Genomic DNA, 25,702 nt, shown 5'->3' with positions numbered 1-25,702 from the left:
GTTTCTTTGGATATGTGTGCAAAGAACTGAGTTAGCAAATAGGAACAGATGTTCCAGTACAGATGACTGCACATTTGTCACACAGCTAAGTTTACAAGTATTGGATACCATCTTTAAGAAAAAACCCTAAATCCAACCACACATTGGAAGTTCACTAAGTGCGGCCTATTAACAGGGTATATAGATTTAAAACATTAAGGGCCAAGTTACATGGTGACTTTTAAACAGAAGATCAATTTATGGATATTGGCTGCAATACAACATGTAGAATCAGTTAGGCCCTATTGAAATCAATAAGCCACAATCGTATATAATTGTGTGTTGAGTCTGAAACCCAGTGAGGCTAAAGAACAGACATCAAGATTTAAAGTAATTTGGTACTATTAAACTGTTCAGCCAAAGTTAAATATAAATCCTTAAAATGTACAAAAAAATTATTTGCTCTTGGGAAACACATAGAGCCAATTACAGTTTGAGCCCAAAGAGAAAATTGCCTCCATTTATTTAGGAAAAAATAGTATAAAATATTTGTAACATCTACAAACTCTCCGAGTAATGCTCTCAGCATCTTCAGTGCATTTAAGGAATAGAAAACACCACCTTCTTCCCTTTTCCTCACTCCCCCAATCCAGAATACAGCATTTCTGTTTGAGTGAGCTGGACTGTTTCAGTTTTTCAACCCATGAATGTATCTTATGATTAGTGAAAATTTTTAGCAGACACAGAAAATGGAAGATGAAACTGCAGCAAAAGCATGGCAAACCTGGAATTCAATTAGTGCATAAATCTATTTGAAAAAAACAACAACAGAAAAGATAGAATTTACAAGCTACAATAAAAGTTATGTCTTTAAAGCCATAGGTTATAACAGGGTGGGAAATGTTTAATAGTGATTTATATCTGTGCTTCAGCAAAGCACATATTAAGTAAACAGACAATAAGAATTGCTATGGTTTCCACAGCATTTGATTTTCATATGGTGTAAAGTCAGACAGTTATAAAATCAGATTATTATGCTTTTCCCACCCTGAAGAGAATAAACATGAATTCAGAAGCACAGTGGGAGTGAAAAACAAAGAAGAGAAGAGAGAAGAGAAAGCAGAGAAAGACAGAAGTGGTGAATACAGAGCTACAGAAGTGTTTATTGAGCATGCTACAGAGGCAAGCACGTACACATAGGAAGAAATTAAACAACCATCAAACCTCCCAACTTTGTTAGAAAATTAATTTTTAATTGTGCCGTTTTCAAACTATACTGAAATTTTACATTTCTAAAGATGTAAAAACTCAACTAATAGAAAATATACATGACCTTTTTCTACATAGATAACAGAATCTATGACTCTTGAAACTAAGTACATCAATTGCAAAAAGTATTGGTCATTCAAACAGAATCAAGACAAGCAGTTCGGACTGACAGAGGAACTGTTCTCAAATTTAATTTGTTCCTGTAGATTCTGAGCCATGTTTATAGTAAAGTCAGATCCATTTCTAGATACAAAATATTTTGAAGAGATTTATTAAAACTGAATATTACAATGCAAGGTAAATTAAGACTAAAGGCACATAAACTTTGGTCCCGCCTGGTTGTCAGCTTTGTTTTTGTTTGTTTGTTTATATATAAAGAAAACTGTCACAAAAAATTATTAATCTTTCTGCAAAAGTTTGCAATACACTTTCTTCATCCTTGAAATACATGCACCAACTCCTGAACTAGCTAGACCGGTCCGCACATGCTCAGAAATCCACAACCATATTTCAAATCGTAATTACTAACTAAAAATGGCAATATATATTTAAATGCACATAAGTCATGTCAACTTCAAAAACATCTACAAAAATATTCAGCCACAAACAAGACATTACTTAGTGCCAACACTTATATGATACGCCCCCCCCCCCACCAAGTGTGTGTACAAAAAAGGTTAAGACTTTACAATGCTTTTCCCACAGAAGGCTCAAAGCCATAAGAACAAATGGATAAAACAAAAAGAATAAACTCCCTGTCATTTAACAAAATTAATTATCTGTACCTTGTTAATTCTGACTAATATCTATATTCTTAACTGAACTACACCTGGAATATACAAGGCCATTTTTATTTATTTTAAAAAAAAGGGGGGGGGGATTAGCACAAGTCAAATGTGTTGCATTTTTCATGAAGTAATGCAACATATTAAAAAATATGGTTCACAAAAAGCCAATCAATTCCAAGCAGGAGAAACAAAGCTTAACCCTTTTTACACACTCCTGCCTAATATACATTCGGCATAAACCCACATAAGGTAGGTGTAACAGTGTCCCTCTGAAATCAATAGTGAAATTAAATGTTTTAATGCTATTGATTTCAATGGGATGGAGGCACACCGAACACTAACTGGATTGTACCCACTAATTCCCATGTAACAATGTGCCCCAGACAACCAAATTTTTAATTAGTAAATGCAACTCTAGCAACTCTAGGTTTTCCTTTTTTAAGGCACGTATGTTAACTAAGTTGAAAAACTATGGGATTACTTTGGAATCCCTTTTGAACAAAATGGTTTCATAAACATATGCAAAACCAGCAGGTAATACCACTGCTTCTTCCATATAAATCCTTTTTTGTTTTCTTTTTATACATAAACAATCAAGGAATGGTAACAGCATGAAAAACAGATATCCATCTCTGGTCCCCGCTTTCCTGAACAGTCATCGATGACAACACTAAACAACGTGACACAACCTTATTATTTTGATCTCTTTAGCTTCAAATGGTTGATTTAGAAAAAGAAACTCTCAGATGATGATTTTCTCCAAGATTGTAATTATGCAGATCAATCAAAGCCTGGATAGCTTCTTCTACCGTAGACATCTGAAGAAGAGCCATCTTGTGATCTCTTCTGGAACAAAGCAATAGAATTAGACACTGAAACAGTACTAGAAAGTTGCAACATAAGCCAGAGATGGTCATTTTCTTATTTTAAGCAAGATCTGGAACTATTATCTTGTTTTAAATTAACTTCCAAAGAAAATGTGCTTACTGAAAAAATTTAAATGCTTTCACAGTGCCTCCAGTATTAGCAAACAGTGTACGCAGATCATCTTCTGATACTGATGGTCTAAACAAAAGAATGGGTGGGAGGGGGGAGAAAGGATAAAAAAAACAAGTTAGAAACTAGTATTTAAATCTGATGCAAACCCTCCAGGTAATTTGTTGACTATCACTTACGGAATATTAGATAAGTGAAGAGTTGCAGATGGAGGAAATATATTCTGAAAATTTTTAGAACCAGGTTTCTTGAAGCGATGAAGAGGCGAGTTGCCAAAATCTTTAGTTAGCCCTTGGTCATCAAGTCCTTCTCGAGGTAGCTGTACTGTCTGATGTTTAGAAAGAGTAACACGAATAATCTTTCCATACATTTTCTGCCCATTAAGATGACTCATGGCTGGAAAACAAAACAAGGATACTAAACTAATCGTTCCAGGTTTTCTATTAAATTCAGTGTTAAAATTTCTAATATGGTCAGTGTTAAAAAAAAGTTTAATGGCAGTCTTTGTCAAATTAATATGCATACTGAAAATCTTTTCATTACATGGTTTGCCTAGAGCAAATTTAAAAGTGCTGTTCATACTGTAACGTATCCAGGAAAGCAAACATCTACATAAAATCTTTTCAAGAAGCATTATTTTTTTAATACATAAAGATGATAATTCACATACACTTTGTATCACAAAGCTTAAATCTTTTTTCTAGTAAGCCATTATTATTGGCTAGTAATGTAATAAATAATGTAATGCAAAGAGAGATTTCTATAGGATTTTAGTTTATTCAGAGATATTGTGCTTACAAGGCAGACCAAGATTCAAAGTATCTGTGTATGGTAGTCCAAATACACCAAGACATTTGAGGTCCCTTGTTCCCCAATCTTTAAGATCCACTCCTGAAGAATCTGTGGTGTTTGATGCAAAATGAGGGACTGAAACAGGAAAGGGAAAAAAACTGCAGCTTTTCCCCCACCCAAAACAAAACTACCACCCAACCCTTGATATGAACACAAAAGTCCTTTATGTGCTCTTTGGATTCTAGCCATTGGGTGGTACAATGTAGCATTTGAATCCTCCCTATAAGAATCTCTCTCCCTGCCTGCTACTACCTAGCCACATACTTAAAAATGGGAAAACATCAGAATATAATACCATGGAAAGGAGCTGAAATTAGAAAAACCGATCAGCCAGAATAAAAACAGGGCAAGTGCCAAAGGGCTTGCACTCACTTAAAAGATAGTTTGAATCTTGGCACTGCTCTCCAGCAGAACACTTCTCAGTTTAGAACATCAAGTGGATTAATGAGGAACTAAGTCCCCTTGCAGAAATCTCACCCCAAAGTGTAGAAAAAAAAATCAGAAGGGAACACTTTGATGCAAATACAGTTCAGCCACAGGGACACTAAACATTTAAACAGCACAGAGAGAAAAAAATAATCTCACCTAGCTGCGACTGATTTCCATCGGCCATCTGAATAAGAGCACTGTCTTTCTTATTGTATAAAATCTTCACACGCTGCACATCCCCATAAACACCTTTTTAGAATCAGAGAAGCAATCCAAAAAAAACACAGCATTTTAAGGATGGCTAAACAACACATTTTGACAGACCAATGAAACATTCGGACATTTCTCTCACTTCTCCCAACATTCACACAAATGAATAAAGAAGAACAAGATTTTGAATAGGTGAATTTTGAAAAAAGGAAGACATTTTTTGATAAACCCTCAACGCTATGTGAATGATATTAAATTAAAGATCATGCAAAAATAAAAAGCATGCATTAAAAGAAAATCTTGTGTCTATGGAGAGTTTTTAAAACAGCAAAAGAAAAGTAGCAAAAGATTTACTATTCAACTTTAAGCCAAAGTGCTAGCTACAAATAAGAATTAAGGTGAAACAAATAATTAAATCAATAATAAAAGTATAGTGCTAACGATAACATACCGAAGAGGGTAAACAGACTTTGGGGCGTAACCATCTTTAGAAGGAGAGAAGAGCAAGCAGCATAAGACAAGAAGAGAGAAGAGTCGAGGAAGAGCGGAGATGAACAGATCATCCATAACGAAGGGTGGTTCCCGCAGAATGGTGAGGTGGTCATGGATCATGGTTCAAGGCGGTTAATTGGGGCAAGTTGGTCCGAGGAACATTTTGTTCAAGCACAGAAGCATGAACATAGGGAATGGAGACAGGGATGTAGACACGGACAAGGTATGCAAAGGAGAGGACAGGGAAGGATGTGGGAATTTGGGTAGAGACAGGGAAAGGGTAGGTGAGCACAAAGGGAGAAGGATGAAATGGGGAAGGGAAAAACAGCAATGCAGAAGAAAAATAAGGAAGTGGGGGAACAAAAAAAAATAAAATATAGGTCAGTACATAGGAAATGCAGGAATTTGGTCAGAAAATGGTTGGTTTATGTACTGTACAAGAAAAAACTGAGTAAAATGTAGTCACCCAAGACAAAATATGGGTAAAGTACATCCATATCAAACAGTACATTACATTTCATCTGTACATGAAAAAAAAACATGCAACAGAAACTTTGAAAAAAATTCTGAACTTTAACTGCATAAGCATGGCTGGTTATGAAGTGCAGGCAAGTCTTCAAAAATGGCACTCTGATCCAAGCATTTTAACATGAAAGATTATGAGTACCAAATGACAGAAGTATGACAAAGAGTGCCAAATGACAGAAGTATAATGATTGATTTTTAAAAACAGAGGCCAATAAAAATGGAACATATCTTCAGAATAGACAGACTGATACAAACTATCCAACATTTCATACCAGCTTTCACAGCAAGTCAAAGTAAAGGTACAAGACAATAAAATGCAAAACTAAACAAAATCTCTAAGATTTCAGAGTTAAGGAAGTATTAAAGTGGAGAGATTTTTGGGAGACAAATGAATAGCAACTGCAAAGGAAAAAAAATTACTAAGAGAGACTGAAGAGTGCCGTGTCAAGATCTTTGGGAGAACCTTCAAAGAAAAATGTGTTAGAGTTGCTCACATACATTAATACTACAAAATGCAGTGACATGTAAGCATGAAATGAACAAGCGAATAATTAGCAGAGACAAAGAACATAGCAGTTTGCTTAAAATCTAATTTACAACATGGAGCACATTGGTACTTATAAAAAATAAACTAAAAGACATCCAAAACATGCAATATTTACCATATTTTTCTTAGGAAAAATAGGTAGCCGACTAGCAAAGGATATTTTAAAAGATGCTGGCTACCTAGGAAAACAAAAGTATTCAACTATAATAGAAACCATTAACTAGAATCTAGTTGTAAAACAATCTGGAGAAGCAAAAATAAAATAAAATTGAAAACTGATCTTAAATAATGAAGTGGAAGCAAGCTCAAAACAAAGCAGTATCTTTAAAGTTCACAAATGAAGAAGGAGAAAGGAGGGGAAGAAGAATGAAACAAGAACGTTCACTGACCTCTTCATTTAAGTTGCTAACCAGGAGGACTATATTGCCACCTGCGGAGACTCCAGGCATACCCACACGGCCAGCAGCTGCTGCTGCTGCTGCAGCAGCAGCATTTGGAATACCCAATGGACTCAGCGCTCCTGGAACAGCTGCAACAGGAAGCCCTAATTTTAAAATAAAGCATATTTTACGAAACACACACAAGTCGTCCCAATGTTATCCAATCTAGAAGCACTATTGTTGATTTTGCTCCAATGTTCATGGAATCCAGTTTGCTTGCTTTTCATGAATGAAAGTTTTAAAAACTTCCAAGCTTGACCATCTTTTCACACGTGCTGCTATTATTCTGACAAACCCAATTGTCTGTCCCCATCCTGCAGTCTCCATATTTTAGTGCATTCTCATTTGTGACCTTTGCTCTCCGAAGCACCATCTCCTCTATCTCTGGGTTCTTCCAGCCTCATTACTCTGCGCAGACTTCTGCCACACAATACAATACAAGCAGTGCTGCTACTCACTTCCAACTCTTCCTCCAAAAACATCTGTAGCCTTAATTCTGATGTATAATCTACTTATTTTCTTCCTATTTTGCCTAGTGTTCATGTGAAGATTTCTTAGAAAAAACGTATAGATCGTGGCACTGTGCAAACAAGTACAGTGGAACCTCGGTTTTCACCGGTAATTCGTCCGGCGACACTCAGTGAAAACTGAAACCGGCGAAAACTGAAGCTACGCTGTTTGCGCATGCGCTATGCAAACGGAGTAGCAAATTTACGCAAAAAGTGTAAATTTACGCAAATGGCGTAGCAAATTTACACAAAAAGTGTAAATTTACCCAAACGGTATAGCCGAAAACTGAGGCGCCCTGCGAAAATCGAGGCAAAAAAAACGGCCAGGGGCGACCGGCAAAAACTGAAACGGATGAAAACCGAAGGCTACAATTACCGAGATTCCACTGTAGTACTAATATTACTGCTTACACACTTCTTGGATCTCTTTCTGTTTATCTGAAAGACTAGAACTCATTACACATTTGAGTTAAAGCAGAAATTTCTAGTTTCACTTTCTAGCAGTTGCATAACTTGGGGGGAGAGGGTGCTTGTGCCCTAGGCACCATTTGGATTGGTCAAGTGGGAGTGGGTGTTTGGCTGGCACCACCTCCCTCCCCACCAGCAAGCCTCCGTTCCAGAGGCAAGCACAGCATGCTACATTAAGCCAAGTTCCTCTCCCGGAAGCGGCAGGCCAGGAAGACAGTTGGAGTGTGGCTGTTGTGCTAGGTGAGGGAGGGCACACTCTGCTGGGTGCCGCTGGCCTGATTGGAGGAGCTGTGTGAGATACAGCCCAGCGTTCCATGCCACAGAGGCCAGGAAGGCAGCTGGAGTGTGGCCCTCATGCTGGGCGAGGGAAGGAAGGCACACTCTGCTGGGTGCTGCCAGGCTTGCTGGAGGAGGTGTGTGAGTTGTAGGACAGTGCACTGGACCATGAAGGCCAGAGCATGGACTTCCTACTGGGTGAGGGAGGGAGGGCCTGCTCCACCGGGTGCCACTGGCCTGCCTGGGAGAAGAATACAAGATGCAGCCTGGCACAGGAGGTGAGAACAGCTGCAGGCATTGGAAAATCAGAAAGTGTTGGGCACAAGAGCTTTAAACTTGGCTGAGAGGAAATGGCGGGCTGGGCTGGGGGGGAAGCCTCTTTCTCCTCTGACACCTTTTTTGACTGCAGACAAAAAATGAGGAGGTGTCTGTTTAAAAGACATCCCCAGGACATCGTATTGTGCTGTGCATAATTGGCCACTATGAGGAAAGATTAAAGACACAGAAACTTTTCAGTCTTGAAAAAAAGACAACTGAGCAGTGACATGACATAGATGTACAAAATTATGCAGGGGCCAGACAGAGTGGGTAAAGAACTTTTTGTCCTTCTCCCGAAATATCAAAACTCAGAAGCACCCAATGAAGTTGACAGAAAATATACTCTGGGCTGCCAAAGGAAGCATTTCTTTATTGAACAAATGAGTAAAATATGTAATTTACTGCTAGAGGATAAAGTGATGCGCACAGGTATATATGGTTTTAAAAGAGGATTAGACAAATTCATGAATGACCAGTTCATCAGTGGCTTACAGCTACAGTGATTGAAGAAATCCTCCACATTCAAAGGCATCACAGTGCTAGGAGGCAAAATTTCTCCTACAGCCCACCTTTCAATGCTATTTTCACTTTCCTTTGCAAAGCAAAAATAACCTCCCTCCAATTCAGAGGCAAATGTCTGTTCCACTGCCTTTCAGCTCAGTCTACAATTTAGAGCACTTACAGTGTAATCCTAAAAAGAATTACACCTTTCTAAATTCCACTGAAGAAAAGGGTTTAACTGTTTTAACTTTCTACAATTAGGGGGAAAAAATCTAACTAGCATCTTTTGACAAAAATGTCCTATTTGATTTTTTGGGCTGGAGGGGGATGTTAAGTATTTGTGGAACAAGTTTGCCAACCCCGAACCCTATTAAGCTCAGACATCCCAATTTATAAACCAGTCACATTGAACCAATTAGATGGTATCTAAAAAAGCAGTGCTAAGTGACGTCAAACCCTTCTAAACTCATATAGTGCTATTTAGTAACTGGAAGAAAGTCTGGAGATATCTTCTCAGTTAAAAGAATGGTCAAGTTAGCATCACTGACAGACCAGCGAGTTATGTGTTTTACAATGCTTATAAAAATTCTCAATTATTTTTAGCCACATTAGGGCAGGTCCAAATAGTGCTGCGGTTTAAAAAATTATTTATTTAAAATCTGAAACACATGATACACAATATAAATTTTAGACCTTTTTAGGTGTCCTGCTGATTTCCCTTGTGCTCATTTTTTCAAGTGTGTCCAAGATTTCACAACCCAGCAGCATTTTATTAGCATTCAATGTTAAAACAATAGATTTAATTAGATGTGGGATTGAAGCAAAACAAAATTAAGTGATTTGACCTGATATCATCTGGCAATGCATCTTGGCCACCAGATCTTAACATCTGCTCTGGGTGAGAGAATAAAAGATATGCAGAAAAATAAACATAACTGAGAAGATATCTCCAGACTTTCTTCCAGTTACTAAATAGCACTTTATTTCCCAGCTGATTGCAAGCTGTGGGGAACTGAATGACCTTTTTAACAAGCTAGTAACCATTTACAGACTGAAACTTTCTGGAAGGCTGAAGGCCTATGCTCAAATTTTGTCAAAAAAATTCTTCTAGCCTCTGCTGCTATCTACCCCCTCGCCAGGCTAGAAGTAGAACTTTGTATTTTTCCGTTCCTGCCTCATGCTGAAAATTCAGTGCAGGAGGGGGGATTTTACTGCTTGCCCTGGGCACCATTTTATATAAATATGCCCCTGCTAACTAAATATGAGAATTACTCAAAACATGTTCGGACTTAGGATTTCTGAAATTATAAAGGTTGCTTAAGAAGTCTTTATCGGGCAACCAACCAACCATGAGGTCTCCCATCCAAGTATTTGTTAAGCAGTGTCAACCCTACTTAGCTTCTAAGATCTGACAAGAACTGGCTAGCCTGGGCTATCCAGGTAAGGGCTTCATCCACACTTTGATGGAAGTATTTTATTTCTTCGTGTGTGTTACAGCAGGAATAGTAGAAATCACTTTCACATTTTATAACCCTGTTGCCAAGTTGATGTGTTTGTACTATTTTAATACCTATTAACCGATAGTGTCAGTAAGGTACTGAATAAGGACAATTATTAAGCTCAGAAACCTCTACCAATTTTCCATGAATGCCTTATATAAAAAAGATAACTAATAGCAGGTTGTAAAATGTCTCAAAAATGCAGAAGGCACAATACACTGATGCATCTTTATGGAATCTTTTTTTGTCACACTACATCTGTCTTCTTATCCTTCACCAATTAGTCAGTATGTATGTCAAAATAGAGAGGTGCTGAAAGGGGGCATCTTGAAGGGTTCCCCCCCACTCCCAAAGTATGCCTGTTTAGCACCACATATAGCCATAGTGGAATACAGTAGGGTTTTTGTTTTTTTAATTACTTAATTGTGAATAGTAATGACGGCTGAGTCAGTCTGGGAAAAAAATAGTCATTTAATGTAAGTTTACCAAGCATTTAATAGGGACTTAGGTGTCATCTGAATTAAAATGATCCTTTGTTCAGAAGCAACTTGTCATGCTTATAGCTACAGTAGCTAAAGCATGATTTTTAAGGATTATTTAAGCACAAAATACTGGGTCTTCAAAAATCTACCCTGGTATGTTTATGTAACTATAAAGCCAAGTTATTATTTATTTATTTTGTTGGATTTTTAGACCGCCCCATCCCCGAAGGGCTCTGGTCATGCTGGGAGTGCCATCTCTCTTGGAAAGAAGAGGAGAAACCAGCAGTCACTTAAAAAAAAAGGAAATAAATTCTATCCTGAAAGCAAGGTCACACTTTTTATAGGGAAGCTACAGTATCACCATTTTTTGAATCTCTATTCTTGAAAACTTAGGAAGGGCAAACAAGGGATTAAGAAAGACTACAGTTCGGCTATTAACTGCGCTTGTGTGAATCTCCGAAGTGTTCAACATGCATATGTTCACACTAACTTCTGCAATGATGCTTTTGTATTTAGGAATCACATAAAAGAACTGTCAAGATTTAAATCAGTTAGGAGGGGAGATTTTGTTTCAACTAGATCCAGTCTAGTATGGAAGTTCTTCCCTGACAATATTTAAATGTTTGCAGTCTGGTGAAATAAGGCACCAATACAATTTAAACCCTAATGAATGATGAAATACACGCACCATTATTGTAATTCAAATCTCTAAGTTTATCAATGGAATTTTATCTACCACTCAATTATCCTCAAGAAGGCATAAAAGGAACACAAAGGGCTTTGTGTGACAGCCAATGCAGTGTGGTGTAGTAGTTAAGAGCAGTGGACTCTCATTTGTCTGAAAAAGACAAATTAGAGGTGTTTCTTATTTACATTATATGAAAACTCTGCAAAGATGCCTCCATATGTATCTGGCTCAATTAGCTATTAAACGCGCCATTATTGTAACTCAAATCTCTAAGTGTATCAATGGAATTTTATCTACCGCACAATTATCCTCAAGACGACAAAGGACAAAGGAACACAAAGGACCAAAGCAGTGTGGTGTAGTAATTAAAAGCAGCAGACTCTTATCTGGAGAACTGGGTTTGATTCCCCAGTCCTTCACATGAAGGAGTGGGCCCAGTCTTTGGCTTTGGCCCAGTCACAATTCCCTCAGAACTTTCTCAGCTCCACTTGCTTCACAAAGTGCCTGTTGTATATGTGGGGGTATGTGTGAAGGGAAGGCAATCATAAGCTGCTCTGAGACTACTTATAGAAGACAAAAGTGGGGTATAAAAACCAACTCTTCTTCTTCTTCTTAAGAGTGCAGTTTTAATGAACGATTTATAATGTGCTTGTGTTAACTGAGATGTTGAACTGAAACTATACACTGGCACATTTCTCTGCAGCAAGGGTATAGTTTCTGCAGGGCAGAGAGTTCTGTACTGATGCCATCCAAAATGTGGTGACGAAGATCCCGGTAGTCCCGCAGTTAGTGAGAACAGGGAAACCCTGGCAAGTGTTTAAGTCACGCCGCAGGCAGTGGAGCACCTCCTCAAGTTTAAACAAAGAAACATGAGAAAACCGCACTGCGAAGGCACTGCTGGGTTAGAGTGTCACGGAAAGCACTCCATGCATACTGGGCCCATGACTAATGGGATAGATCCTCTTCTAAGGCAGCAAACAGGGCCTCACGAACAGTCACCACAGAAGAGGAAACCTGACTCCTAGACCAAACCAAGATTCTAGAAATGGCTCCAACACTAGACGACGACTACTAGTAAAATTTACTGCGTTTAACTGAAGGCCATTACAACATGAAACAAAGATTAAGTATAAAATATTCACAATCTATTACCGAGATAAAATTGGTTAGCCACTCAACATTGAAATTTTTCTTTTAAGTGCTTTGGCTCTGATCTTTCTGGTCAAAAAGAGGACAAAAAGAGCCACTCTGTACGATACGTAAGAATCAACATCAATTAACAAATAGATTAGTTTCTCGGAGTATAAAAACACTGGGGATCTTCAGACTTATCATTTTAATAAATTTATTCCTGGGTTCAGCTCTGTGACCAGCACTACTGATGTTTTGTCTGGGCCTATCTTGTAGCAGTTATCCCTTGGAATCATTTTGGCTTTGTTGATTTGTTTGCTTATTATTTTAGGTGAATATTATAATTCCAAAACTATCTGCTGTAGATTTCCCAGGTGATACAGTCAGAGAGGTTAGAACAGATGTGGCTGTAATCTAGAGCTTGGTTGTAGACAATGCATTGTCTGATGTGTTTATCACCCCACCCCAAAATTAACCCCTGAAAATCTTGTTGGTCTCTAAGATGCTACTGGACTCAACTCTAGCCGTTCTACTGCAGACCAATATGGCTGCCCTCTGAAACTATCATCACAGATCCAGTTGGTAGAAAGTCAACAGGCTGAAGGCAGAGTGTCTGCAATATCTGACCATCTTCCAGATTCTGAGGCTTCGGTCTTCTGGATGAGGGTGAAGTACTGGCCTCTGACTAGTTTAGCAGTAGCCATGTTGGCTGGAATGTCAGTTCCGCAATTAGGGTCTCTTGGGCCAATGTAGTACAAGTCACAAGTGTTAAGTTGTAAGTGTTAAATCCTCCATTTGTCCTCCACCACTTGAGAAAGGAGAAGGGAAATGAAGAGAAAGGGGACAGGAATAGAGGCTTGATACTGGCTTGTTAGGACGAAAAAAAAATACAGCTGCTTTGGTACTGTACCAAGAGTGTATGCATCAACACACTACTTGAGGACTGACTTGGTGCTGTGACATAGTTGCTAGAGCTTTGCTGCCCTTTAATTGTGTGGATCCTTGTGTCACCCATCTTTCTCCATCTGCTTGTCTGCTCACCTACTCCATGCTATTGTTAGTCTCTCGCACTGTACACTAAGCACTTCCCTGCCACAGAAAGAGAGAGAGGATGATTCCTGCCTCCTGGTAGCAGGAAACTATTGTGGAAGCCAAGTAAAACACCACTGAGCAGTTCAATTCTGCACAAGAGCCTGTCTGCAAACCAAGAGGAGCTGTCCCACCAGTCAAAGTCAGAGAAAAACCCAACACAGAGAAAAGCTTTGATATCAACTAGAATTAGTCCATTAATGCAAAGAGGATGTGATTAAGGTATTCAGAGAAGTGGGTGATCTAATTTCATTTTTGTGTTATTTGTTCAAAAACAGTATTTAGCTAGCTACTGTAACTGAAATCATTCAATTCTAGTGAGTAGATTCTATGTTTTATGGGAGGGGTCCGAATACGGTGTCTAAAGGTTCCACGATGCCCTCCGACATCTTTCCTAGTGCCTGCCAAGTGTTTATATAAAGTGGTTGGGACTAGGTGGAGTTTTGCCCAGCAAGGCTTTTGATTGCCCACTGGAGATTTCCAAAGGTGTCCACAGACTCAAAACGTTTGGGGACCTATGCTTTACTGTAAATACAGCAAGCAGCTTTTAACACTTTCCCTAGTATCACCAAAGTAAAGTAATCAATCTTTATTTGTTATGATCACACACCAGCCAAGGTGGTTTTGTTACAGAATCTGAGAGGAGGAAAATACAAAATTCATCAAGTCTCCCTGGAAAATCTGATAAGACTGGAGTCAAGTACTGAGACCAAATGGCCCTACACTGAGGACAATACAACACATGATTGACTGTTTCAACCCTGCCCAGTTGCAAACACACTGAATGAAAGGGAGATGTGTATATCTGTCTTTCAAAAGTGCTGATGCTAACGTATTAAGACTGGCCAAGGTATTTTGGGAATTCTAAAACAGAAATAGTTTTTACTTTGAGTCTCTGCCACTGGATAAAACTATGCCCGTGTTGTTTACTTGAAGGTCTGTACCCAGGTTCACTGTTTATGGAATCCAAGATGATTCTACAGTATAGGACCAACAGTAGGAAAAAACCATACAAATGTAGTTTCTCCTTAACAGCTCTCACCCAGCATGAACTGAAATTATCTGAAAGAATTAAATTAATCCAGAAGGATAAAATTTAATTTAAAACAGAAGGACATCACCTTATGCTTCATGTGGTACCATCCCTGACTCTAATCCAAGGCATGGGACACTAAACATGGATCTAAGAAATTTAGTTTGTATTACCTCTAAGGAACAGAAATCTTTATATAAACATAGCTGTGACCCAATCATGAGTTGTGGAATTACCATACCCTGGAAAACTTTGACCACATAAGAAATATGTGATCTCCTTTTTGTGAAAAAGAATCTCAGGCTGGCTGATATTGCTCTGCTCAGTATGGGCCACTAGAGCTTTCCACAAACCATGCCTAGTTAATTTCTGTACTGAAGCTAGGCAAGATCTTCTGATTAAAAAACAACAAGCTGCATTGTGGAGCGAGCAGTGTCCAGTGTGGAGAGCGGCTTACACAATTTGCAGTTACACCACACTCAACCTTCCAGGATACTGATTGAAAAGGAGCAGAGCCCTTTCAGTCATCATGATGCCCCGACTCTACAATGCTTTGACACTGATCCAGCATCAGATTTGTTGCCTTTCTGGTACAAGATAAAAACATATTTGTTCTTCCAATGCCTTTCCCCACCCAGACACACTTCTTTTGTCATCGCCTCCCTCTTCCGCAACTTCATATCACAAGATCTTCCTACTACTACATAAATACACAAGCCAATTCTTGCTCCTCCCCTTTTTGCACAGGTATTTGTGGAAAAGTACTAGGTAACCTGTTCCTCATTTTCTACAACTGAGTCACATGGAAAACCTTACAGTCCCTCCCTTTCTACTTCAGAGAGATCTCCGTTCAACATAATCAGGGAAAATAAAATGCCTCGTTATGTCTTTGATAACAGATTAACCTTTTGATAACCTGTAATAGTCTTTTTGCCCATTTCAATGAATTGCCTAAGCACAATTCAACACAAGTTCTTCCTTATCTTAAGTAACTACTTGTGATAAGGACTTACACAGCAGACTGACAAGGACTGGTGTACTTACATAAAACACCAAAGAGATCTGCTGCAATCAAAGTATCCAAGTACACCATGGAAGAACCTCATTTGACAAATTAGTACTGAATTTGTCAACTTTTAAATTCCCCCAGGGATAAATTATGACACCTCCATAATGTTATTGCTCTTAAGATGAAAGAAAAAACTAGTAAGCTTCTACGCAGAGAAATTTCCCTCATGTAATTTTGTTTCATAAGCACAACATGTACGTCATTAGAAGGAATCAAGAGCTATTGGTGACAACAGATCTGAAAGCAAATCATTCTGCTTGTTGATGACTTTCTTCTATGAAAAGATAAGTGCTCATTAAAAATGATGCTCAGTCTACAATCTCAGTGACTGGTGGCTGCAAATTAATGAGATGGAGAACATAGCATATCAATATGTCTGAGTGGAGATAATCCGTTAAAATTTCATTTTCTAATCTTGGATACCCAGAAAAGTTCCAGAAATAGCACTAGGCCATAAATACCTTGGGTGCATTAAAGACTTGGCAGGAAAGGCTATGCATGTGCAATGTTGGATTAATATGGCTTATTGTACATTAGGAGAGGGCAGGTGTAGGTAGCCACCCAAATTTTTTTTACACAGGAGGTATGGATTTTTGGCACAATTAATGAAACCACTGACTTTTGCACGCCTTCACACTGCATATTCTCATGTCTGAAAAATGTAATCAATAACATTCAGTTTCATGCATAATAACCTATAGACATACTCACAGTTTACTGTAATTCCCCTTGAAGCAATATTCATCAGCACAAAGCAAAAAGTATATTTAATTGTATTTTGTATATCACACTGTTGCCCCAATTAGGAAAATTGCAAGATTTGCATGATTTCAGATGCAAACAAAATGGACTCTCCGAACCCTCAAATTTTACTAAGTAACAAAGATTTAGAAAGAAATAATTTTCAACACTCAAGGAACATAAAGATTGCAATAAAAGAGAATTATTCAAGGATTAGGTTTGCAAAATTTTTCAAAATGACTCATAATCCTGTAACACTGTGAAGATACATGAAAAAATTAAACAAAATTCTGTATCCAAATATCTGACCTATTCACACACACACCCTTTCAGGTCCTCCCTGGCATGTTAGGGAAATATTTTAAATAGAATCCATGGTTCGTCTCCTTTGCAACTATTAATTCCCACCAACAGTCAACAGCCCTTTGTTGCTAAGCAAGATTTTAATCCATTCTTTTTTCTAGGCTCCACCTTTTTAAAACTCCCTGTTTCCATTACCTATTGTTGTGCACCACAGATGTAGAATAAGCCTGTGATCAAGACAGAAGAGTGCGATTGTACCATCTGGTTCAGCTCCCGCTTTTCAAAAGATAGGTGTGTTGCAGGGGACAGCTTTACAGAACTCCTGCAAAATGTAGAACCCCAAGGTCTCCTGGGAACTGTAGTTCCTCAGGCAGTTTTTAGCCTGAACTGTAAATAGGCTGCTTTTTTCAGCCTCAAAAAGCACTACAAAAAGAAAAGGAACGTAGGTAAGTGTGGGAAAGGGAGGCGGGGTGTGTGTGCCGCAGGGGTGCGTGCGGGGGGCCACAGGGAAAAGGGGGAGGGGCTGGGGGCAATTTTCCGCCCGAGGCGTGTGCCCAGTGCATGATGCACCCCCTGCCCCCTTGGCACTCCGCCACTGGAATGTGGCCCTCCATCAGCAGTGGAGTGAGCCCCGTGAGCAGCCCCCTCAAAACTTGGAGGCAGCGGGTTGTGGTGCTGATGCCACCCCCCCACTCCCATAGAGGTTTCCCGGCAGCAGGGAGAGGCTGAAAAAGCCAAAAATCCTCCCTACCACCAAGAAATCCCTATTGGGTAAAATAGAGTTATATCACATTTTTGGTGGCGCAAGTCAGCCATTGCATTCACCGGTGTAATGGGCGAACAGCCGAGAGGGCTCCCACTGCTACGCCAGTGGCAGGGGAATAGGGATGCTGGCACCATGTCCCAGTGCTGGGGTGGGCTGCGACATCCACGCGCTGTTTCATCCCTCCACCGAGGCAAGTGCCAGGGGAGAGCACATCCACCGGTGTGGCCACATATTGCTTCCACAGGTGGACTCCCCCTTTAGGAACTTGACAAATAGATTGAAGCTTCACACTCTCAGACTCCTCCTCAAGGGGTTGTTGTGAGGATAACATGGAAAAAAAGAATGATGTAAGCCATGCTGGTCCCCACTGAAGGAAAAAGTGGGGCATGTTTAAACATGTATTTCTATAAGGGACAAAGATTATACTAGAGATATGAACTACAGAACTGACACAAATCTGAATACAGAAGATAGTTTGAATTTCTTTAGTCTAGGCACTGCCAATTTTTTGGACCTGCTTCCATACAAAGCAGTTTTTTTAAAAAGCCCTTGTATTAAACATTCAAGAGAATACTAGACACAAAGAGGCAGCAAAGGGGAACTGAACAGATATAGAAGACAGTGCTTTGGAGACTGAGGAAAAGCCTGAACTCTTGCTCTCAACTTTGTGAGGTCAGATCATTTTTACCCAAGAATATAAAATAGCTTGCACAGGAAGCAGAAAATGCATTAGCATTCATTTTAATAAAGAACTTTACTCTGGATGGTTACCCATGTAAAATATCTATATTCAAGAATGGATCTATTAATTTAATTTCATTAGCAGATTCTCAAATGTTAAAACTGGTAGCAAAGCAAGTAACATGGGTAAGGGATTAGTTAACAGCATAAGACAGAAGCATTTTATGGAGAACCAAGCTTACAAACTGAAAAGTGGTAATGAACAAAATCCCTCTTGAGGACTACTTTATTCAGTATTGTCATTAGTGGTCCATGTCAATGAAAACAGGAGTATATCACTACAATTCACAACTGACACCAGCTAAGGAGGCATTGTAAATAGACAGAACAAGAGGAGAGAGGGAGAGAGAAAGAACGAGAACTGAATCATACCTAGAAGTGAGGTCTCCTTTGCAAATGCCGCTGCAATAGCTGGGTCCAGAGCAGGTTGGCCATCACCAGAGGGAAGGTCAGGACGAGTGTAATCCCTACTTTTATCATTATTGTACTTTACATTCAAGTTGACCAGTTTTGAAAAGTCAATCCGTAAGGTACAACAGGCATTATAAATATTCTGACCATCTAATGCCTGGAACGAAAGGAAAATATTAAGAAGTATATAACAGAAAGATTAGAACATGCAGCAGATTCCTTCTGTTTTCTGAAATCACCTGGAGAATGTTTATAAATGGTTCCAATAAGAATACCTTATCGCAGTGGTTCTCAATCTTCCTAATGCCGCAACTCTTTAATACAATTCCTCATGTTGTGGTGACTCCCAACCATAAAATTATTTGTGTCTCGGTTCCTAAGACCATCGGAAACATGTGTTTTCTGATGGTCTTAGGTGATCCCTGTGAAAGGGTCATTTGACCCCCAAAGGGGTCGCGACCCATAGGTTGAGAACCGCTGCCTTATCGGTTTTAGCTCTAGCCTAAATGGCCATCAGAGGCATAGCTTCATAAAACAACACCTGAGGCTCACCGTGGGCACCAAGCTCCCCCCCACCTCGGCCACAGTCCCTGTGGAGTTGCGGCAGGGACACAGTTGAACAGAGACAAGCAGGGCTCACCTGCCCCCACTCTCCACGGGGTGATTGGGAGCTGTAAGGGCCCATTTGATCCTGGCCTCTGCAAGGCTTGGGTCCAGCTTTTAGAGCTTGATCCAAGCTTTACTGAGGCCAGGATCAGACTGAGCACGGGGGCTGTCAGCTCTAACTTTATACAACTGGCTCCGCCCCCAAGTTCCACTCTCATTGTATTGTTGAAATTTCAAAGCACAAGAAAAGTTCAAAAGGCACAATTTTTTCGCATGGAGCTTTGAAGAACAGAACCTCTCTCCATCACATCACGAGAGGAGGGTATTCTGCCTCCTTTTACGCTGGGAAAAGCAGAGCATCCTCTGGATCTTTTAAGCTTCAAAATCTTTCTGCAGCAGGCCTGCATATGCCCAACAACCCACATGGAACTGAACAGGCACCGCAACGATAAACTGTTTCTTTTCAGATCCACTATGTCAGTCACATACCAAAACAAAAAAAAAACAAAAAACAAAAAAGCAAACAATGGCAGAAGCAAGTTATGAAGGTTAAAGAAGGCATGTCTTTTTCCTTCAACAATATTTTCCATCGAGGCTTATGTTAATATGGATAATTACAAACAGCCACATTCCCTCTTTCAAACGAGATGAAACAGGATGTAAATGCAAGTGTTCTAGGTCAGTGCCACAGCAAATACATAGATAACATGAAATGGATGATTGTGGTTTCAATGACAGAAACCAAATTATAATTTCTTGTGAACTCATAAGGGCCTACATTTTATGTGTATGTAATGCATGAATCACAGTAACCCTACCTAAAAAGCTTCAAAGAGGTGCAATAAGGGCAGAAAAGTATCAAAATTTTGGATACCACTGTCGTACTTTTTAAATAAAAAACTTGAGCTCAAAAGTGTCTCTAAATGAGCATTCACAAAAACATCTCACAGCATGCATGCACATAAATTAGCATCTCTTAGATGATGCAAACATTTGCCATCTGCTTCAAGACCTGAAGGAAACTACTTCAGCCTATGGAACACAGTCTGTTGACAGTATGAATAGCTTTGGTTAACAATGCTTCTCCTGTTCCTTGCTTCTTCTCTCCCTTCTCTTCAACAGTATCGATTTTAGATGGATCCCAAATTAAAATTTGGAAATGTAAAAAAATGATCAGTGGTCACAAAAAGCCAAGAGTAGTAGACGATATTTTAAATGAGAGGTTCATCTGCTGGGATCGAATGAGAGATAAGAAACCTGGCTTTTCTGTGTTTTATTTTCATTGCATCACGTGACAATTCCACCGTTTCTCTAGATCCCAGAGAAATGAGACAATTCAACTTAATCCGAGCTCACTGATTCCACCACTTCCCTTTCATGAGCTTTCTTGCACCCCTCCTACATATATGGCAGTGGATGAAATGAAGAGTTACCCTTCAAAACAACATCTCAGGGTCTTGTCTTGATAGGCATGCTCCTATTTATTTATTGCTAAAAATGCCCCAGGCTAAAATGAGACATTCAGAGAAATCAGCATTCCATATGCTGATGTAGACATGAATCTATATCCTGATGGGGCTGAATTCTGTGGATGCCTGTGTTGATACAAGTACATGGGCCAACAGTGCCTAGAAAAAGAAGTGGACCATGAACTAAGAATTGTTGTTTTCCTTCAAAATCACTGTTTTTATTCATAGAAAATTTTACATAAATTAGTGGTCAGAAATAGTTTTATTTGTAGGACTAGCAAAAAGGCTTTGCCCACAGAAAAAAATTAAACGCCCACAAGTATCCACATTTTTCACCAGTGCTCCTTAAGTCGCCCACCAGAGCTCTCTGTCAGAGCAATGTGAAATTATTTATAGACTTGCCAAATGAACTTAAGTTTTATGGGTCATTGATTGAACTTTCATGAAGTATATAAGATTTTAATGGTTCTTGATTTATATTAGAAATTTATTACATTATTTGCTTGGTAATGTATTACTATATTCACACACACGCAAACACACAAATGTTTACTGGACATAATATATGTAAACGAGACAATTTCCTCTTTTCTGTTGACATATGCGTTTGAGTAAATATAATGTGTTTGTGTAAATATAATAACTCCTGGTGCTTAGGAATTGTACATGGATTTTAAAATAAACTGCATGGTGACTGGCAGCTAAGGTACTAAACAAGGACTGGCAGCTAAAGTACTAAACAAAAAATACTGACGCTTTACCAAATTCAGGAACAGCCAAAGGCCGTTTCCGCACGGCCAAATAACAGAGTCCTAGGGACAGAAAAAAAACCCGTCCCTAGGATGCTATTTACACAGGAGTGGCGCGAAAGCGCCCCTTTAAACCTCGCTAAACTAGCGAGGTTTTTGCAAAGCGGCGCCTTCGGGCCAGCGCTGTGCGAACAGCACCGGCGTGAGGGCACTGCTTTCGGCCCCTCCGGTGTGTGCAAGGCACTTATCTTGCCATCTCGTTCTGCTCTGGGCAGCTGCAAAGACACACCCATGCTGCCCTCTGACCTATGGGGGAGCCGCCCCTGTGGGCAGCGGCGGCGTCGGGGCTGCCTGTGCAGGACCGTGCGAGCAGTCCCAACGCCCCCCCGGCTTAATTTAAGCTGGTGGGACGCCGCTGCCGCCGGCCGTGCGGAAACAACTAAAGAGAAAAAAGGAGTTCCTACTAGTAAATCATCATTTTGGTAACGATAGGACAGCTCTTGCGGGGAAAAAATAATAAAATGAGATCTAGCACTATTTAATTTCAGCGCCTTTATCTAAGTACCAGCCTAAGCTGAACCAAATATTAACAAGGGAAAAATGTAGCAGCTCACACCAAAGACTCACAAGCTGTAGTTCAAGCCTGGTACACTGATAGGACAATTTAAATTATTATTTTGAAAACAATAAGAAAAAAAGGCTTCTAAAATCAAATTGAAATGATTTAAATCAAAGTAGAGCTTGGCAATTCATGTATTTCCTGCCTATTTTTCTGTTTATCGTCTTATTTCCACCCTTCAGTGGGATTCAAATCCTCTACATTTGCCACATCCATGCTTGTTTCCTGCCAAGAGATTGGGGAGATGACAGAAACACATTCTGAGTAAGCATTCTCTTTTCGCAGCGATCTGATACTTGGGGCATTATCCGCTTTGTCCCTCAAGGACCTGAATCTAAGTGGGAGAGGCCATAGCAGTTTCCTCTGCAAAGTGGACTGAGGAAACATCTGGGTGAGATGACAGGCGTGGCCAGGCTTCTTCACATGTGCCTAGTTTTTCAAAAGGTACATGATTGCAGATCTGAACTTTCATGAGCTATGTGCTAACCACAGACTCCATGAGGCGCAGCCTGCTGAAATTAATGGTGCTAATCCATGCTTCCTCAGAAGGCTCATATGCCTCCACGGAGCTCTCCCGGGGCATATTATAGTCAAAGTGCTGCATTGCTTCTGTTCCTTTCCATGAGGATGGATGGGTGAGGTCGACCTGACAAAGGCTCATAAGAGTGCAGTGGTTGGCTCCTTTTATATATGGCGAACACAGGGTGGAGGCATTCAATCCACTGCATGACTGGTGGATGTCAGTAGTGCTACTAAGGGACGTCAGTGCAATTAGTATGCTTTCAGCTCCCAGGATTAGGAATTAATCTGTTGAGAAAGCATAGGGTACTGAGCAACTATGTTGTCACAATCTTCAACATGCCAGCATTATTATGCCAGCTTAAGGCTGCTCTGCTCATGTCTTAAACCTTCCAGAAAAAGAGAGCTGGTCATTAATAGGCAGAAGAATATTTCTCTATGAAAGGGAAAGGAACCTTAGGGATAAACTTTTCCAAAATCAGAAATGGCTGCTGGGAAAAGAACAGCCAGGAACACCAGCGGCTTTGGTACCTTCTGCTGACAGATCATGGAATCCAACCCATAATTTGCAAAAATACACTATATAACCTGTTTGAATGATTAAAAAAAACAAATAGAAAGAATTAGGATTCAACTGGTTCTGGTGGGTTTTCTGGGCTGTGTGGCCGTAGTCTGGTGGATCTACCAGACCACGGTCACACAGCCCGGAAAACCCACCAGAACCAGTTGAATCTGGCCGTGAAAGCTGTCGACAATCAGGATTCAATTCAATAGCTTGGTTTAGAATTCACATAACCTCTCCCTCCAACTCTCTTTTCTTCTCATATACCAATTCCAATTTCTGTTTCCTGATTTCAGCCATAATGCCCAAATCAAGCAAGCAATGGTTAATTCTAATCTCTGAACCAAGATTTGAAACTACTTATTATGCCTTCCTTCTGCCACAGAAATCAAGATATTGAACATTGGGTTCTTAGTAAGGCTCACATCCCTGTATTCACCAGATCAAGATCTGCTTGGCTTCAGTAAGATTGCTTCACCATGCATTTCACATCACATCCTGGGTTATGTGCTAACCATAGATAACTTATATCATGGCAAATTATGAGCGGAGGAAGCCAGAAAATGGAGGAGGAAACACATACAAAAGAGGAACGAGACCCAAAAGTTCCTGAATCTCCAAAGAATGGTTTAGAACAGTGGTACCCCAGAGAATTTAGGGGCATGTGAAAAAAAATACATAATCAACTTAATACTATGGACGTACAATTTTAGGGAAATGGGTTGCCAAGGGGTATGTGAATGAAAAAGGTTGGAAACTACTGGTTTAGAAGATTTAGACAGTTTAGAAGATTGTGTGAGTTGAACAACTGAATTAAAATGACCACATTAAAACATAATGAGAGGAAACATTACTATGCTTGCTTGTATGCATTCAAGTTTTTGGTACCTTTGAAAAGTAATGCACTTGAACTGAAATTTAACCATGGATTTTAAAAAATGAAATAGTTTACAATAAAAAAATTAAACATAATCAATTTATATCCACCCTGAAAGTATGGATAGCAATTGTTTTTTCTTTACATAGAAGGGTTACCTTAACATGACAAGGCAGAAATATAAGTTACTTTTATTTTAACGCATATCAACAAATCAGAACAGGTAGATAAATGAAGGATCACTACCAAACAGAGACTAAAGGAAATCAATGTACGGCAGTATCCACTTTGCAACTTGAACAGTGTCTCAAAATCACAGACACTTCATAGCAGATAGCCTTGTTAACAACACGATTTTCATCAGACACTTTTGGAAAATGCTCTCTCTTCTGGGTGCTTGATTTTCTAAATTGCTCTTTAAACTTCCTTATGGAGCCTTCAATTTCTGTGAAAGCCACATTCGGATTCCCTATAAAGAATACCAACTGATAAGTATATTCACCTTAACTTTTACAGTAAAAAGTGGGGACAAAATTAATTTAACATCTCTGCTGCCTTGGTGACCCTCAACTAATGGCTATTTTAGTCTATATTTCGCCATCCTTTGCTTATTATTCTGTTTAGATGGCTGTAAGATAGTACTTCCTATTTTCCTTTATAACATTTCCAATTAGCTGAGAAGTTTTTATTGTTTAGGTAATAGTTCAGCTTTCAAAAGGACTATTTTAAATTACAAAATTTGGAAGTCATCATGGATATACATTTTTTGTAATACTTTTCTAGCTGGTACAACACATTTCACTGAACAGCATCCTTACATTTCAATGATTTCTGAACAACCCGAGCTGTAACTTACATATGAAGCATTCTTATTTCTTGGTTAAAAATGGTGTCTTTTACAATATTTATTTTAAGATGGCATGAAAGGATATCTAGAAGAGTGACCTTTAAGCACTTTAACCATAACCATGATGTTACCTAACTTTACTTCCTTTTTTTTTTTGCTTTATATCTGACATTTTCCCACAATGGTGGGCCTTTTACATGGCTTACCACAAATTCACCCAGTGGTTGAATGGTTTGGCTTGGAAACACTTTCTGGGAAAACATTCCACATCCCTCCATCTGCCTCACGTATTTCTGGCTCTCCTCCCCAATCATTTCAGTTGTATTTGTTCTGCACAGTACTGCACAAAAGTAGTGTTCCTGATGGAGGTCAGACCTCACCAGTGACTTGGCAGGTGACAGAACAGGACAACTTTTTTTCTTTTTGTGTAGGTGCTCTAGCACCACTGTGCAGTCATGTTAGACCAACTCAAAATGGATGCCCAAAACCAGAGAACCAGCAGCAATACAGCAGACTACTAACACATATTCAGCAACACTAAATACATATTCAGCAACACTAAACTCTTGATCCCCATTGTCATTTCAAGTCTGCTTTGTGCTAAAGCATTAAAAGTGGGCAGTATGTGCTGACATCATTAGCGATCTATCACACCTTTGATAACACAGTTCCATTTTTTTTCCCAAGCACCATTTTGATTTTTGGGGGAAATTTACATGGATGCGACTGGAGGGAGAGGGGAAAGTAAACTGGGTAGTTGAGCAACCTGTATTCAAACTGCTCAGATTGTTGTCCTTTAATAAACCATAATGTGTTTGCATCTGTTTATGGAACTTGTAGCAATTCACTATATGTGTGTGTGTGTTAACTCTAAAAAGTTTAAGTGGATGCCCGCATTA

General features: G+C 39.4%; 1 protein-coding gene across 5 annotated transcripts in view; it reads right to left on the bottom strand.

The window, feature by feature from the left end:
- Positions 1-485: 485 nt before the first annotated feature.
- PTBP2 (polypyrimidine tract binding protein 2) overlaps positions 486-25,702 on the bottom strand; it is a 73,514-nt gene continuing 48,297 nt past the window's right edge. Inside the window, exons 8-14 of one of the 5 annotated variants that reach the window (XM_048498999.1) lie at positions 18,517-18,712; positions 6,480-6,634; positions 4,975-5,008; positions 4,470-4,562; positions 3,212-3,428; positions 3,024-3,101; positions 486-2,882 (exon numbers count right to left, since the gene is read on the bottom strand). In XM_048498999.1, coding sequence (XP_048354956.1) covers positions 2,750-2,882; positions 3,024-3,101; positions 3,212-3,428; positions 4,470-4,562; positions 4,975-5,008; positions 6,480-6,634; positions 18,517-18,712 — 906 coding nt within the window. In that variant the 3' untranslated portion in view covers positions 486-2,749. The remainder of the gene's footprint in view (positions 2,883-3,023; positions 3,102-3,211; positions 3,429-4,469; positions 4,563-4,974; positions 5,009-6,479; positions 6,635-18,516; positions 18,713-25,702) is intronic. The other 4 variants (XM_048498995.1, XM_048498996.1, XM_048498997.1 and 1 more) reach the window with 4 other exon arrangements.

Source organism: Sphaerodactylus townsendi, linkage group LG05 (genome assembly GCF_021028975.2).
Source record: "Sphaerodactylus townsendi isolate TG3544 linkage group LG05, MPM_Stown_v2.3, whole genome shotgun sequence".
NCBI classification, from domain to species: domain Eukaryota; kingdom Metazoa; phylum Chordata; class Lepidosauria; order Squamata; family Sphaerodactylidae; genus Sphaerodactylus; species Sphaerodactylus townsendi.
The sequence above is the reverse complement of the archived record's forward strand: the minus strand, read 5'-3'. Positions and strand labels throughout refer to the sequence as shown.